Raw genomic sequence first — 12,442 nt, 5'->3', positions numbered from 1 at the left:
CATACCTTGTCTCTTGCATGCATTAACACCAATATTATTATTGCCTGACCTCAGATAGTTGTGACTTCTACATAAGTCCAATTACGATTGCTTAACATAGCGCTAAATTTGTCCAAAAGGCATAACATTTTTATAAGTGAGATTGTAAGTCTCCCATTCCTCATGGTATTGTGTGAAGATTTTACATCTTTTCCATTTATGAGAGCTAGTGGCATACTTATTGATTTATCCAAGTTGGAGCCTTTCTCATGATTGATGTCTAGGTTCATATCTTCATGCTTGTAAGTGGATGGTTGAGTGTTCTCCAAAAAATGACTTAAACATTTTCCTCTTCCACTAACATTCACTAACATCTTTTATATTGCTTTACTTTTATATCATTTATCTTAATGCAATTTAAATTTATGCACTTTATCATTCATTGTCATTTACATTCATGCAATTTGTTTATGTTTCAGTCATTTTCACTTTGCTCACTTGAGCCATATTTTGTGTTTGTATTATATTGTGTGCTTGTGATTTTGTTTTGTTTATGGTCTTAGGACCTTAAAACACTTAATAAAAACAAAAATCCTAAAAAATACATTGGTGGAGTGTTGGACTTCTGTTTGTGACTTGAGTTAACCTGTGGACTTAGAGTAGGCAACATCCTTGTGCTTTTGAGAGAACTTGGCCAATGCCATTATTTGAGACCTTTCTTGGCCAATGCTATTTATCTGATACAAGCCTTGAGAACTCCTTTGGTTAACCTGTTGCGTCTTTGTCTATGTGGTTAAGTTGTTATTTTGATCTTGTTGTTTTTATTTGATGCCTTCTCTTTGAGTTGTTTTAATGGATATTTCATTTGATACATTTAAAGGACATTAAGGACAACTTGCTTCTGGAGTGCTTGCTTGGATGTTTGGTTATCTTTATTTGATATCATTTGGTCTTCTTATTATGGCTTGGATGATTATGCTTTGTTGCTTGCTTAACAATCTAAAGGAAATGGGTTTCTATCTGACACTTTTGTCTTGTGGATGCTTCCCATGGGTTAAATCTTTTCAACTCTAAACGTTTAAAACTTGTATAGGATAATCCCTTCATCTCCTCATGCTTCTTTAAGTTCAAAATCTCTCCCTCATTTTTAAAAACTTTTTTGCCTGTGTTTTCAACTTATACTTGTTTTAATGAGTATAAACCTTGGCCTTATGCCATTGATTTTCAAAATATTTTCTTAATCAAACTTGTAAATGAACTTAATCATATTGACTTTAATTTCAAAAGACAAAAAGAACTAGCAACCTCATCTAATCCTTTTGGCCATTTTGTGTCTTTTTCTTTTAAACTTTTAAAAAAGAGCATTTAGATTTGAGTTATCTTTGGTTGAGATATAATTCTCCCATTCCATGATATATTGATTGTAAGTCTTTCCATTTATTAGGGGTTAGTGGCATACTTGTCGATTGAATCCAAGTTGGAGCCCTCCCTCTTAAATGTTGTAAAGCCCTCATTATCGGTGGATGTTTGGTTGAGTATTCTCTCTTTGATAAAAAAAAATATCTTTAAGCTTTTCTTAAAATCAATCCACCTATCTTTGAAATTTTTACCACGAACTACGAGATTTTGATCCCTCATTTTTATGTTGGTACGTAGGCATAAGAACAAAGGTCTTGTCAAACACAAAAATACAAATAATGAATTCTTTTCTCATCCCCTCATTCCATTTTTAGCAAATATTTTTTTCAACTAAAACACTTGCACACAAAAAGGGCTCCTTAGGAGTACCTATGACACTTTGGATGCTAATACCTTCCCTATGTGTAACCAACCCTCTTACCTTTAATCTCTGACATTTTATTAGTTTTGATTTAAAACCTTCTTATCTTTGGGTTTGGTTTGTATTTTTCCCTTTTCTTTTGGAAACAATAAAAAGCGCAGTGACGACTCTGGTTTTATTGACGTTGAGCCAACCAATAGCTCAGTGGTCATGAATTTACCGCTACACATCTCCGGAATTATGGGCGGGATTTTGAATTTTTCGATCACCTTTGCATGCTTGATATTTCTGGAGATGCATCTTCGGAACTATTTGATAAAAAAAGCAGTTGCATGATCACACAACCATTGTTGCCATAGTTGGTTTTCAACCAAACCCTTCATAAAAAATCCTCTATTCTCAATCCATTTTTCACTCCAAATCTCTATTATTTTGGTTCATCACATCTTAGGGAGCAAAAAAATATAGAATTTCAGGTAAAGATCCTTCATTTCCCTATGTGTTGCTCACATTAATCATGCTTTTTTTAAAAAATAAATAGCGTCGTGTCTGAAAATGTATCTCTGGAACGAGTATGAACTTGTCCAGAGATACATTTCCGGTAGTTGTCTGTGTTTGATTTCCAGTACTCTCTTCAGCAATATCGTTTATATGCTATTATGCTGTAATTGATTTTATTAGATATGGCGCATCCCGATGTTTTTCTAAAATAAGTTATTTCTCTGGATGTCCAAGGTGTTATCATGAATGTGGTAGATGTTGGCAACCAATTTAAAAACAAGCAAGAGTTTGAATCTCGTGATCAAATGCTTCAATGAATTCGTATGGAGGCGTCTAGACTTGAGTTTGGTGTGGTTATCAGAAGGTCTGATAATGGTTCGGATATAAGATGCGCTTTTGTGATAATGACGTGTGAAAGAAGCGGGAAATATAGAACTCCTCTCCGAAATTTTAAAAGAGACGACACTGGTTCTAGAAAATGCGAGTGTCCGTTCAAGGTGCATGGTTACATATTGGCAAACAAAAATAGGATATATAAAGTGATATGTGATTTGCATAACCATGATTTGTGTGAAAAACTAGCCGACCATCCTAGTGCGTGTCAGCTCATGCCGGAAAAGAAGGAATGTGTTGCTGACATGACCTTGAATCTGGTTCATCCGAAAAATATACTCACAACATTGAAATAGAAACGACCCAAAAATATATCAAATATCGAGCAAGTGTATAATATTCGATACCTAACTAACAAGGCACTTATGGGGGGGATAAAACTGAGATGCAACAACTCTTGAAACTGTTGGATGATAACAATTACGTGTTTAGGTACTGAATGTGCTCATACTTGATTCAACCGACAAGACCAACAAGTATAGATTTGGTTGGTGCTAGCTCAACTGAGAAGACATATTTTGTTGGGCTTGCATTTTATTGACCAACATTTCCACGTCAGCTTTTTCTTTGTTTGAGTCTTAAATCATATAGACCAAGTCATTAGTATTGTTGCAACACAAATATATATTACATAGATATGTCAGTATTACCAAAATAACTTATTAAATATTTATAACTATTTCATATTTCAACTATTAATATTTAATAACTATTTAATATTTAAATCTGTAAAAACTAAATAATTGAATATTAATATTTGAACTATTAAATAATTAAAATATTTTATAAACTTATTATTTAATAAAATAAACTATTTAAACATTTTATAAACTTATTATTTAATAAAATAAAGAATTTAAATATTTTATAAACTTATTATCTAATAAACTAAATAATTAAAATATTTTATAAACTTATTATTTAATAACTAAATAATTTAATTTTTTATAAATTTATTATTTGATAAATTAAATAATTTAAATATTTAGTTTATAAATTATTTAGTTCAAATATTTAATATTCAAATTATTTAGTTTGTAAATTATTTAGTTCAAATATTTTATAAACTTATTATTTAATAAACTAAATAATTGAAATATTTTATAAAATTATTATTTAATAAACTAAATAATTTAAATATTTTATAAACTATTATTAAATTATTGAAATATTATAGTTTAAATCATTTAGTTTATATTAAACTATTATATTAAGGGTAATGCTAACTTGTGCCCCAACGACACATGTTAAAATACCCATAAATAGAAAATTCATATTGAAAAAAACAATAAAAGCATAAATTATAAAGTTATATTAAATTTAAGACACAATTTCCAATAATTTTTTATTATATTTATCTCTTAACTTGTGCCCTTGGGCACAAGTTAGCATTACTCTTATATTAATATTAAATATTTAATTATTGAAATATTTTAAATAGGAATATAAAATAAGTTTAATACATTAATATTAAATAGTTTAATTAGTTTAATTAGTATTTAAAATATTAATATATAACTTGAAATATTAAATATTAATAGTTTATATTTAAACTAATTAGTTGAAATAGTTTAATAGTTAAAATAATTTAATAGTTGAAATATAAAATATAAAATATTAATTTTTAAACTAATTTAAAATTTTTAATATTAAAATATTAAATAATTGAAAATTTAATAAATTAATTATTTAATAAACTAAATAATTAAAATAAACTACTGTGTGTGTGTGCGCGCGCGCGCGTGTGTGTGTGTGCGCGTGCGTGCGTGCGTGTCTGTGTGTGTGCGTGTGCGTGTGCGTGTGCGTGTGTGCGTGTGTGTGCGTGTGCGTGCGTGCGTGTGTGTGTGTGTTGCAACTGGTTAAACAAGTGTGTAGTCTGGTCTAGTGATAACATGCTTCCTTGTTAATGCTTTTGTGCTGAGATTGATTCCTCTCGGTACCATTTTTCAAACACTGCATTTTAGGATTTAACATTAAAACAAAAAATAAAATAAAAAAGCTGACGTGGAAATATTGGATATAAAAAAAATGCAAAAAGAAAAAAAAAGTCTACCACGTCTGTTATGGTAATCTATTCATTAGTTCTATGTGTGTAGCGTTAGTCCAGTCAACTTTTTTTAAACAAAATTTTAACTCCAGGGACTAACGCCAACACCAAAGTGAGATATAAGGATTAAGACAAAACAAAAAGATACAGGGACTAAATTCAAAAATTCGCTAACTTACAGAGACCAACAGACTATTTAAGTCTTCCTTCTTTAATGCATTATTTTTTAGGTATCACATAACAAAAAATGTGAGAAGTTAGGTTAAACTCACGGTAGGGACGAAACACATAGAGTTCGAAGATGGAAAAATGGTGAAGGCAAAAGTGGTTGTGGAAAAAATAATGGATGCATGGAATTGTATAATTAATTCTTCCACAAAAGAATTATATGTCGATTCCGTTATGAATTTCAGGAAAGTGTGTGAAAAGTATTCAGATTTATTGAAATATGTTGAAAGCATAATTCTTGACCAGGTGAAGGAGAAAATTGTTTGTCCATGAAATGATAATGTTAGACACCTCAAAAATACAACAACTAACAGAGTTGAGTCTGCCCATGCTACTTTGAAAAATTGGTTGGGAAATAGTAAGGGTGATTTGTGTAGAGACTGGGACTCAATGAACCACATGATTCAAAACCAACATAATGAGATACAAATATCATTTGGTCGGAGCATCACAGTTTTAGAACACAAATTTAAAGACAACACCCTATATTCTCAGTTGGTTGGTAACATTTCTCGGGCGGGTTTGAACTATATTTTTCATGAGGCTAAATTAACTGATAACGTAGGCTTCAATAGCACAATGTGTGGATGTAGAATTGTGAAAACATATAGTCTCCCTCGTGCTTGTGTTATTGCTAAAAAAGTGAAACTTGGTGACCCAATAAAAATGGATGAGGTTTCCACTCATTGGAAGAGACTTAGGTTTGATGGTGATGGTGTCATGAATCACGATAAATTGAATATCACTATTTTGATCGAATGAGAAGTGATACAAGAGATATTTTTGAAAGCTGATGTCAACATGAAACTCCATATCAAAGAACAATTGAGGAAGACTGCCTATCCAAAAACCACCGACATGAAACCGCCATCTCAACCGGTAAAAACAAAAGGCGCTCAAACGAAAATGAAATCTACACCAAATGACAATTCGACTACATAGTCTCTTTCATATTTTGAACATGTTGACAAAGTTTTTCCTGACTCGTCAACTCCAAAATCTCAAAAAAAGTGTTGGCAAAGGAGCTCGCATTAGTAAAGCACCTCCGATGCCGCCTCAACCAAAGATTTCATTCATCGACAAGATGTCAGTTTTTATGCATAAATATATCGAGCGGATCGTCAATGTTGAGGAGGACGGTAATTATGGCTACCGAGTGATTTCAGCTTTATTCGGTAAAGGAGAAGATAGGCATACACTTGTCCTCCATCAACTTATCCAAGAGTTGAAGATGCATAAAGAATCATACACGCGGTTGTACAGAAAGAAAGAATACTTTGACAATATTTATTAGTCTCTTATTCCTTGCCTTAGCGGTCTGGCACTAGAGGCAAAATGGATGTGCTTCCCTGACATGGGTCGCCTAATAGCATGTGCGTATGACAAAGTGTGTATTGATCTGACACAATACGAGTTTTCATAAACCTTTTTCCCACTGCGCACCGCCCCACCTCAAAATCCGAATGATCATATTATTCGTATTGAGTGACTTTCAAAATCAAGTCATTTTGTTCAAGTTTACTTGAAATCGCGATGCCCTATACCACTTACATCACCGGAGTGGACAACTTATTCAACAACAAAAGCCGAGACTTGACCGAATCATTTTATAGAAAGGATGCAAGAGTTCGAAAAATTGAGCAACATTGAAAGAGAATCAAATGCACAAAAGTCCAAGGGGGTACCACCAATAAATTTAGTCGGTGACATATGTTTCGATTCGTTTTAATTTCTTGTTTTACCGGACAAATAAGTGTATATAATTGTGTCTCAATATAAATGAAATGTTATATATTCACCCTTTGTTCATATTTTGTCTTAATGCAATTTTGATCTTCCCCGTAACAACATTTATGTTTTTTTTTAAATGAAAAAACAAGTTTTATTATAGGTCGTGTCTTGAAACTGGTGCAAGAGAAGTTCCGGAGATGCATCTCTGAAACAAGATAATATGGTGCGGTCCCGAAGATATATCTCTGGAATCAACAAGCCAGTCATTGAGTGGTCTATATTAATATATGGCTTCTATAAATCAAGGCGGTCTTATGTTATATTTCACACAAACTGAAAATGTCTCAAATGTCATAACTAAACATTGACTAGTATGTCGCAAATGTCTCGTTCTCTGGCTTTACACCCGACCGCACGTTCAAGCTCAACGACTTCACCTTCCTCGAAGATATCAAATATGAAATTCATATCTCCTACCTTACAAAGACAATCAGAAGATTGTGAAGTTCGAGTACCGTTCACTGCCGATTGACAACTAAGGGAAGATTGAGTTTAGCAAATTTGAGCTCAAGACGCAAGCGGATGTAAGGGCTATGTGGAATACATTTTTCCGTTTCGAAACAAAAATTTCGCTCGAGTTGGAAGCGACGATTTCAAGATCGGTCGAAGATATTCTGAAGATGTTGAAGCGTCCACCTGTATATTGAAGTGTAATGTTGCATTTTATGTTGAACTCATCTATGTAATCCTAATTTTATTTTATGAATCTTAATTTCAATTCAAAAAAATTTCTTGTTTTTAGATCTGGTATTGATGTCTATGTTTTACGTAAATGTAATTACGGAAAATTTTCGGAGATGTATCTCCAGAATAAAATAAACTAAATAATAGATCATCACTTTAAATGATCTTACTTGAGTGTGTGTTGGAGTGCATCCGAAGATGCATCTCCGAAAATAGAGGATATTTTTAAAAATTTGCATGGTGCGGTATAAACTTATAGATGCATTGAGAAATGCTCTAAATATTTGTTACAAATGGGATAGAATATTTGGGCCAAACCAAGAAAAGAGAATCTCTAAAGCCCAAAAAAAACCTCATTTCCTTTTTCAATAAAACAACCAAAAAAACATAAACAAAAGAACCTTATTAAGGGTTTTGACTTTCCTTCGATCTCTTACAACTGAACTTCTCTACGATCACCATGGCAGGTACACACCTCCTCTCCCACCACTCTTGTTCCCTTCCCAAAACCCACAACCACTCTTTCACCAAAAACCCTTTACCTCAAAACCTTCTCTTCCCTCTCAAATCCAAACCCACCAACAAACCGCGTGTTCTCAGAGCAGTTATATCTCAAAACACAGCCAAAACCCCACTAGAAACCACAAAGAACACTCATTTTCACCATTGTTTCAGCAAATCCGAAGATGGGTATCTGTATTGTGAGGGTCTCAGGGTGGATGAGATTATGGAGTCTGTTGAAAAAAGACCTTTTTATTTGTACAGTAAACCCCAAATTACTAGAAATGTTGAAGCTTATAAGAATGCATTGGAAGGGTTAACGTCTATTATTGGTTATGCTATTAAGGCCAATAATAATTATAAGATTTTGGAGCATTTGAAGAACTTGGGTTGTGGTGCTGTGCTTGTTAGTGGAAACGAGCTTAAACTTGCTCTTCGTGCTGGATTTGATCCCACAAGGTTTATTGAGTTTTATAAATTTGGTTATCTGATGTTTGGTTTTAAGCTTTTCATTAACATGATTTTGAATGGAATTGGTTTGTTAATTGATTTGAATGAAGTGATTTATTTATGGTTTTTAGATGTTTTATATAAAATTTCGACGTGGAATTCAAGTTTAGAACCTTATATATGACTCAAACTCCATTGTTTGGCAATTTTTCATCAGTTATACTTCTCTGTTGTTGAAATTTTATGAGGTTCCATGTGTAATATTTGGTCACTACATTAATGAATAGGTGTATCTTTAATGGAAATGGGAAAATCTTGGAGGATTTGGTCTTGGCGGCCGAAGCAGGCGTGTTTGTGAACATTGACAGTGAGTTTGACTTGGAAAACATTGTGGCTGCTGCAAGGATTGCTGGAAAGAGGGTGAATGTTTTACTTCGGATTAATCCTGATGTTGATCCACAGGTATATTAATTATTAGTTTATTTACTAAGTTGCCGAATCTTGTGGTTCACTTGGAGCTTTTAGCAATTTTTTTGGTGACAGGATGTTATTTTCTTATGCTTAGAAGAAAATGAAGATTTTTTCTGTTTTACACATTTCTCAGTGCAAACAACAGTTCATACTTTTAAACTATGAACTATCTGTGATTCACGAATAATGTTCTTTTTTCTTCCTACGATACCTCCATACGCATTGGTTAATCTTTTGGTTTATATCTGTTATCTATAGGTTCATCCTTATGTTGCCACCGGGAATAAGAACTCTAAATTTGGCATTAGAAATGAGAAGCTACAATGGTTTTTAGATGCTGTCAAGGAGCACCCGGTTGAGTTAAAGCTTGTAGGGGCCCACTGTCATCTTGGATCAACCATTACCAAGGTTATCCAAAAAAGTCTTTATTTATCTGCTTTTTCTTGTGCTTTTTACTTTGAGATACACTTTTTTGCAATCAATGTTCCCTTCTTTATTATGCACTAATTGTTTGTTCTTTTTTGCTTCGGGATATACTTATCTTCTTTTATTTATGTTTTTTTACGTCATTTTGCAGTCTTGTTGTCGCTGATTCTTAATCTTTATCTAATTATGAATGTTGATGTGGTTGTTGCTTTCCATTTTCCCTCCTTTCCAGGTAGATATTTTCAGGGATGCAGCCACTATTATGGTCAACTACATTGACGAAATCCGAGCTCAGGGTTTTGAAATTGACTACTTAAATATTGGTGGTGGACTTGGGATAGATTATTATCATGCTGGTGCTATCCTTCCTAAACCCAGAGATCTAATTGATACCGTGAGGACTCTATCCATATAACTCACTTTATCTTTTCATATTATGTGTGATTTATGTTGTAATTCCTTTTTAGAATAAGGAATACTCTCTCCGTTTCAAAATGACTGTCGTTTAAGGTTTTTGCACACAAATGTTGTCATAAGACATTACACCTTTACTAAATTAATCTTATTAAAGTATTGGAAGTAGTTTACAGAGTAATAATTAAAGGATACAATCAGAAAAATTGTAACCATTGCTACATTGAAATGTGAGAATGGCTGTCATTTTGAAACAAATTTTATTTGCTAAAACGACGGTCGTTTTGAAACGGAGGGAGTAATAAGTGGCCTTTCCGAATACATACATTTGTATAAGTATGTCAATCAATGTATATCATGGCCTTACACTGTCTACGTGTCTATTGTTAGAGTACTCAGGGCCTTTCACACTATCCCTCCTAATTGAATTTATTAATTTCTTCGGTTGGAGTAGGTGCGGGAGCTCGTTCTTTCCCGTGGTCTTAAACTTATCATTGAACCAGGGAGATCACTTATAGCAAATACCTGTTGCTTAGTTAACCGGGTGACAGGTGTCAAAACCAATGGATCTAAGAACTTTATTGTGATTGACGGAAGTATGGCCGAACTTATCCGTCCAAGTCTTTATGACGCTTATCAGGTATTTGTTTAAGTACTTGTTAATCTCTTTTAGCTTATCATACAAATCATTGATATCAATCAATGCTTTAATGCCATCTCGTTTTTAATGCAGCATATAGAGCTTGTTTCCCCTGCCCCAGCAAATGCCGAGATTGCTACTTTTGATGTAGTCGGCCCTGTCTGTGAGTCCGCCGATTTCTTAGGAAAAGGAAGAGAACTTCCAACTCCTGCCAAGGTACTATAATATAATGTATTGATATTATATTTAAACAGTTGCATATATTATATACGTACATAACTATGATAAATTGATAATGATGACATTGAAAGCATTGTCAAATAACAGCTATAGTGCAGTGGAATTTGAACAAACTGTCATTGTTTCGCAATATGCTATTTGGATCAAAGTTTTTCAAATAGTGGCTATTGCCCCGAAATGTAGTGGTTGAATAAACCACCATTTTTCTGGATCTGCCGTTGACAACACTGAACGATGTTTGACTATCTAATCTGAGTTTCTCTTGCAGGGTACTGGTCTAGTTGTTCACGATGCCGGTGCTTACTGCATGAGTATGGCATCTACTTACAATCTAAAGATGAGGCCTCCGGAGTACTGGGTATGGATCATCCTTTCTTCATTTGCCAATGTAGTTAGTTAGACAGGCTTCTCTATAGTACAAGAAAGTGGTTTCGCGAGAACAAGACGCATTTTGAAAACCGTTAACGAAAACTAATGTATTGTTAGCAAAACCATTTTAAAAGATATTGCTTGTTACACTTAACTAATGTATTTGTTTGCAACGGTATGATAGGAATTACACCTTTGCTTGAAAAAAAATGCAAAATCAACTCCAGCTATGATTTGTCTTGACGAATGATATCTTGTGAAATATTTCAGGTTGAAGATGATGGATCATTGAGCAAAATCAGACACGGGGAGACATTCGAAGACCATATCCGGTTCTTCGAGGGGCTTTAAACTGAGGCTTGTGATGTGTTGTATTTGGGGTTTGGATCTTTCCTTATTCAAGAATGTGATATTTTGGTTTTGTTTCTTTGATTGTAATGTAATAATGTCCACTCTTATTTTTGCTAAAAAAAAACGGTTTGGGTTTCAATCTTCGAATATACCCTCACCGTCCGGAGATTGAAATTCGGAAACACCAAAGATAACTAATTTTGCATAATCTTGCATGTATGGATGTCAAAACACCAATATTGAAAAACTCTACCAAAATCTCTTACCATTCTCATTCAAAAAAATTATTTGCAAACAACATTCTACTGTTTGAAACTATAAGTAATGTACATGTATTTCATCGATTATTGATGAGAAAATCCGATTTAGTTTTGTTTGAAATATGAAAGTTGTGTCCAAATTTTGAAATTCGGATATTCATATGAATGTTTCATTGGTTGTAGTTATGAGGAATCCTCATGTTGTCACCAAAGTTAAATCGAGTGATGTCCATTTTGATGTTGAAAAATTATTTACAAATGAACAATAGTTTTGTATATCCAATCATATACTTCAATGGATCCGCACATGGGCTGTCAAATTAGGGTTCAACGTTGTTATCGGGAGGTCAGATTCTAGTTCTGATAGAAGACTTGCATTTGTTACGATGCAATGTGAAAGAAGTGGAAAATATAAAGAAGCTACTTGGAAGTTGAAACACGATGATATCAGATCGAAGAAATGTGCATGTTCTTTTAAGTTGCGCGGATACCACAAAGCGAATAATACATGAACATTTTAAATGTGATTTGTGGTATACATAGCATGCTTTGCGTGACAAGTTAGTCAGTCATCCGATTGTATGTTGTTTGAATTATGAAGAGAAGAAATTGATTCTGATATGACATTGAACATGGTTCAGCCAAAAATATATTATCCAATTTGAAAAGTAAAATACCCAAAAATTTCTCAAATATTAAGCAAGTATACGGTGTTCGTATCCGAAGCAACAAGGTGATAAGAGGTCCAAGATCTGCAATATCATAATTGTTAAAGTTTATAGATAAAGATCATTATGTATCTAGGTACAGAGTATGTGAGGTTGAAAAAGTTATTTGAGATACATTTTGAACTCATTCCAATTCCATCAAATTGTTCAATACATTTTCCACTGTGCTGATATTTGGTTCAACATATA

The 12,442-nt window shown here is 33.2% G+C and overlaps 1 protein-coding gene across 1 annotated transcript; it reads left to right on the top strand.

The window, feature by feature from the left end:
- The first annotated feature begins 7,795 nt into the window (after positions 1-7,795).
- On the top strand, positions 7,796-11,404 carry LOC127120123 (diaminopimelate decarboxylase 1, chloroplastic). Its single transcript, XM_051050510.1, has 8 exons — positions 7,796-8,363; positions 8,642-8,816; positions 9,084-9,233; positions 9,484-9,645; positions 10,120-10,305; positions 10,399-10,521; positions 10,814-10,903; positions 11,185-11,404. Exons 1-8 carry the CDS (start codon positions 7,864-7,866, stop codon positions 11,263-11,265), a joined length of 1,467 nt encoding a protein of 488 aa, XP_050906467.1. The 5' UTR covers positions 7,796-7,863; the 3' UTR covers positions 11,266-11,404.
- Positions 11,405-12,442: the final 1,038 nt, after the last annotated feature.

The sequence above is a fragment of the Lathyrus oleraceus genome, chromosome 2 (assembly GCF_024323335.1).
Source record: "Lathyrus oleraceus cultivar Zhongwan6 chromosome 2, CAAS_Psat_ZW6_1.0, whole genome shotgun sequence".
NCBI classification, from domain to species: domain Eukaryota; kingdom Viridiplantae; phylum Streptophyta; class Magnoliopsida; order Fabales; family Fabaceae; genus Lathyrus; species Lathyrus oleraceus.
Note: the sequence above shows the minus strand (reverse complement) of the source record. Positions and strands in the feature narration are given on the sequence as shown.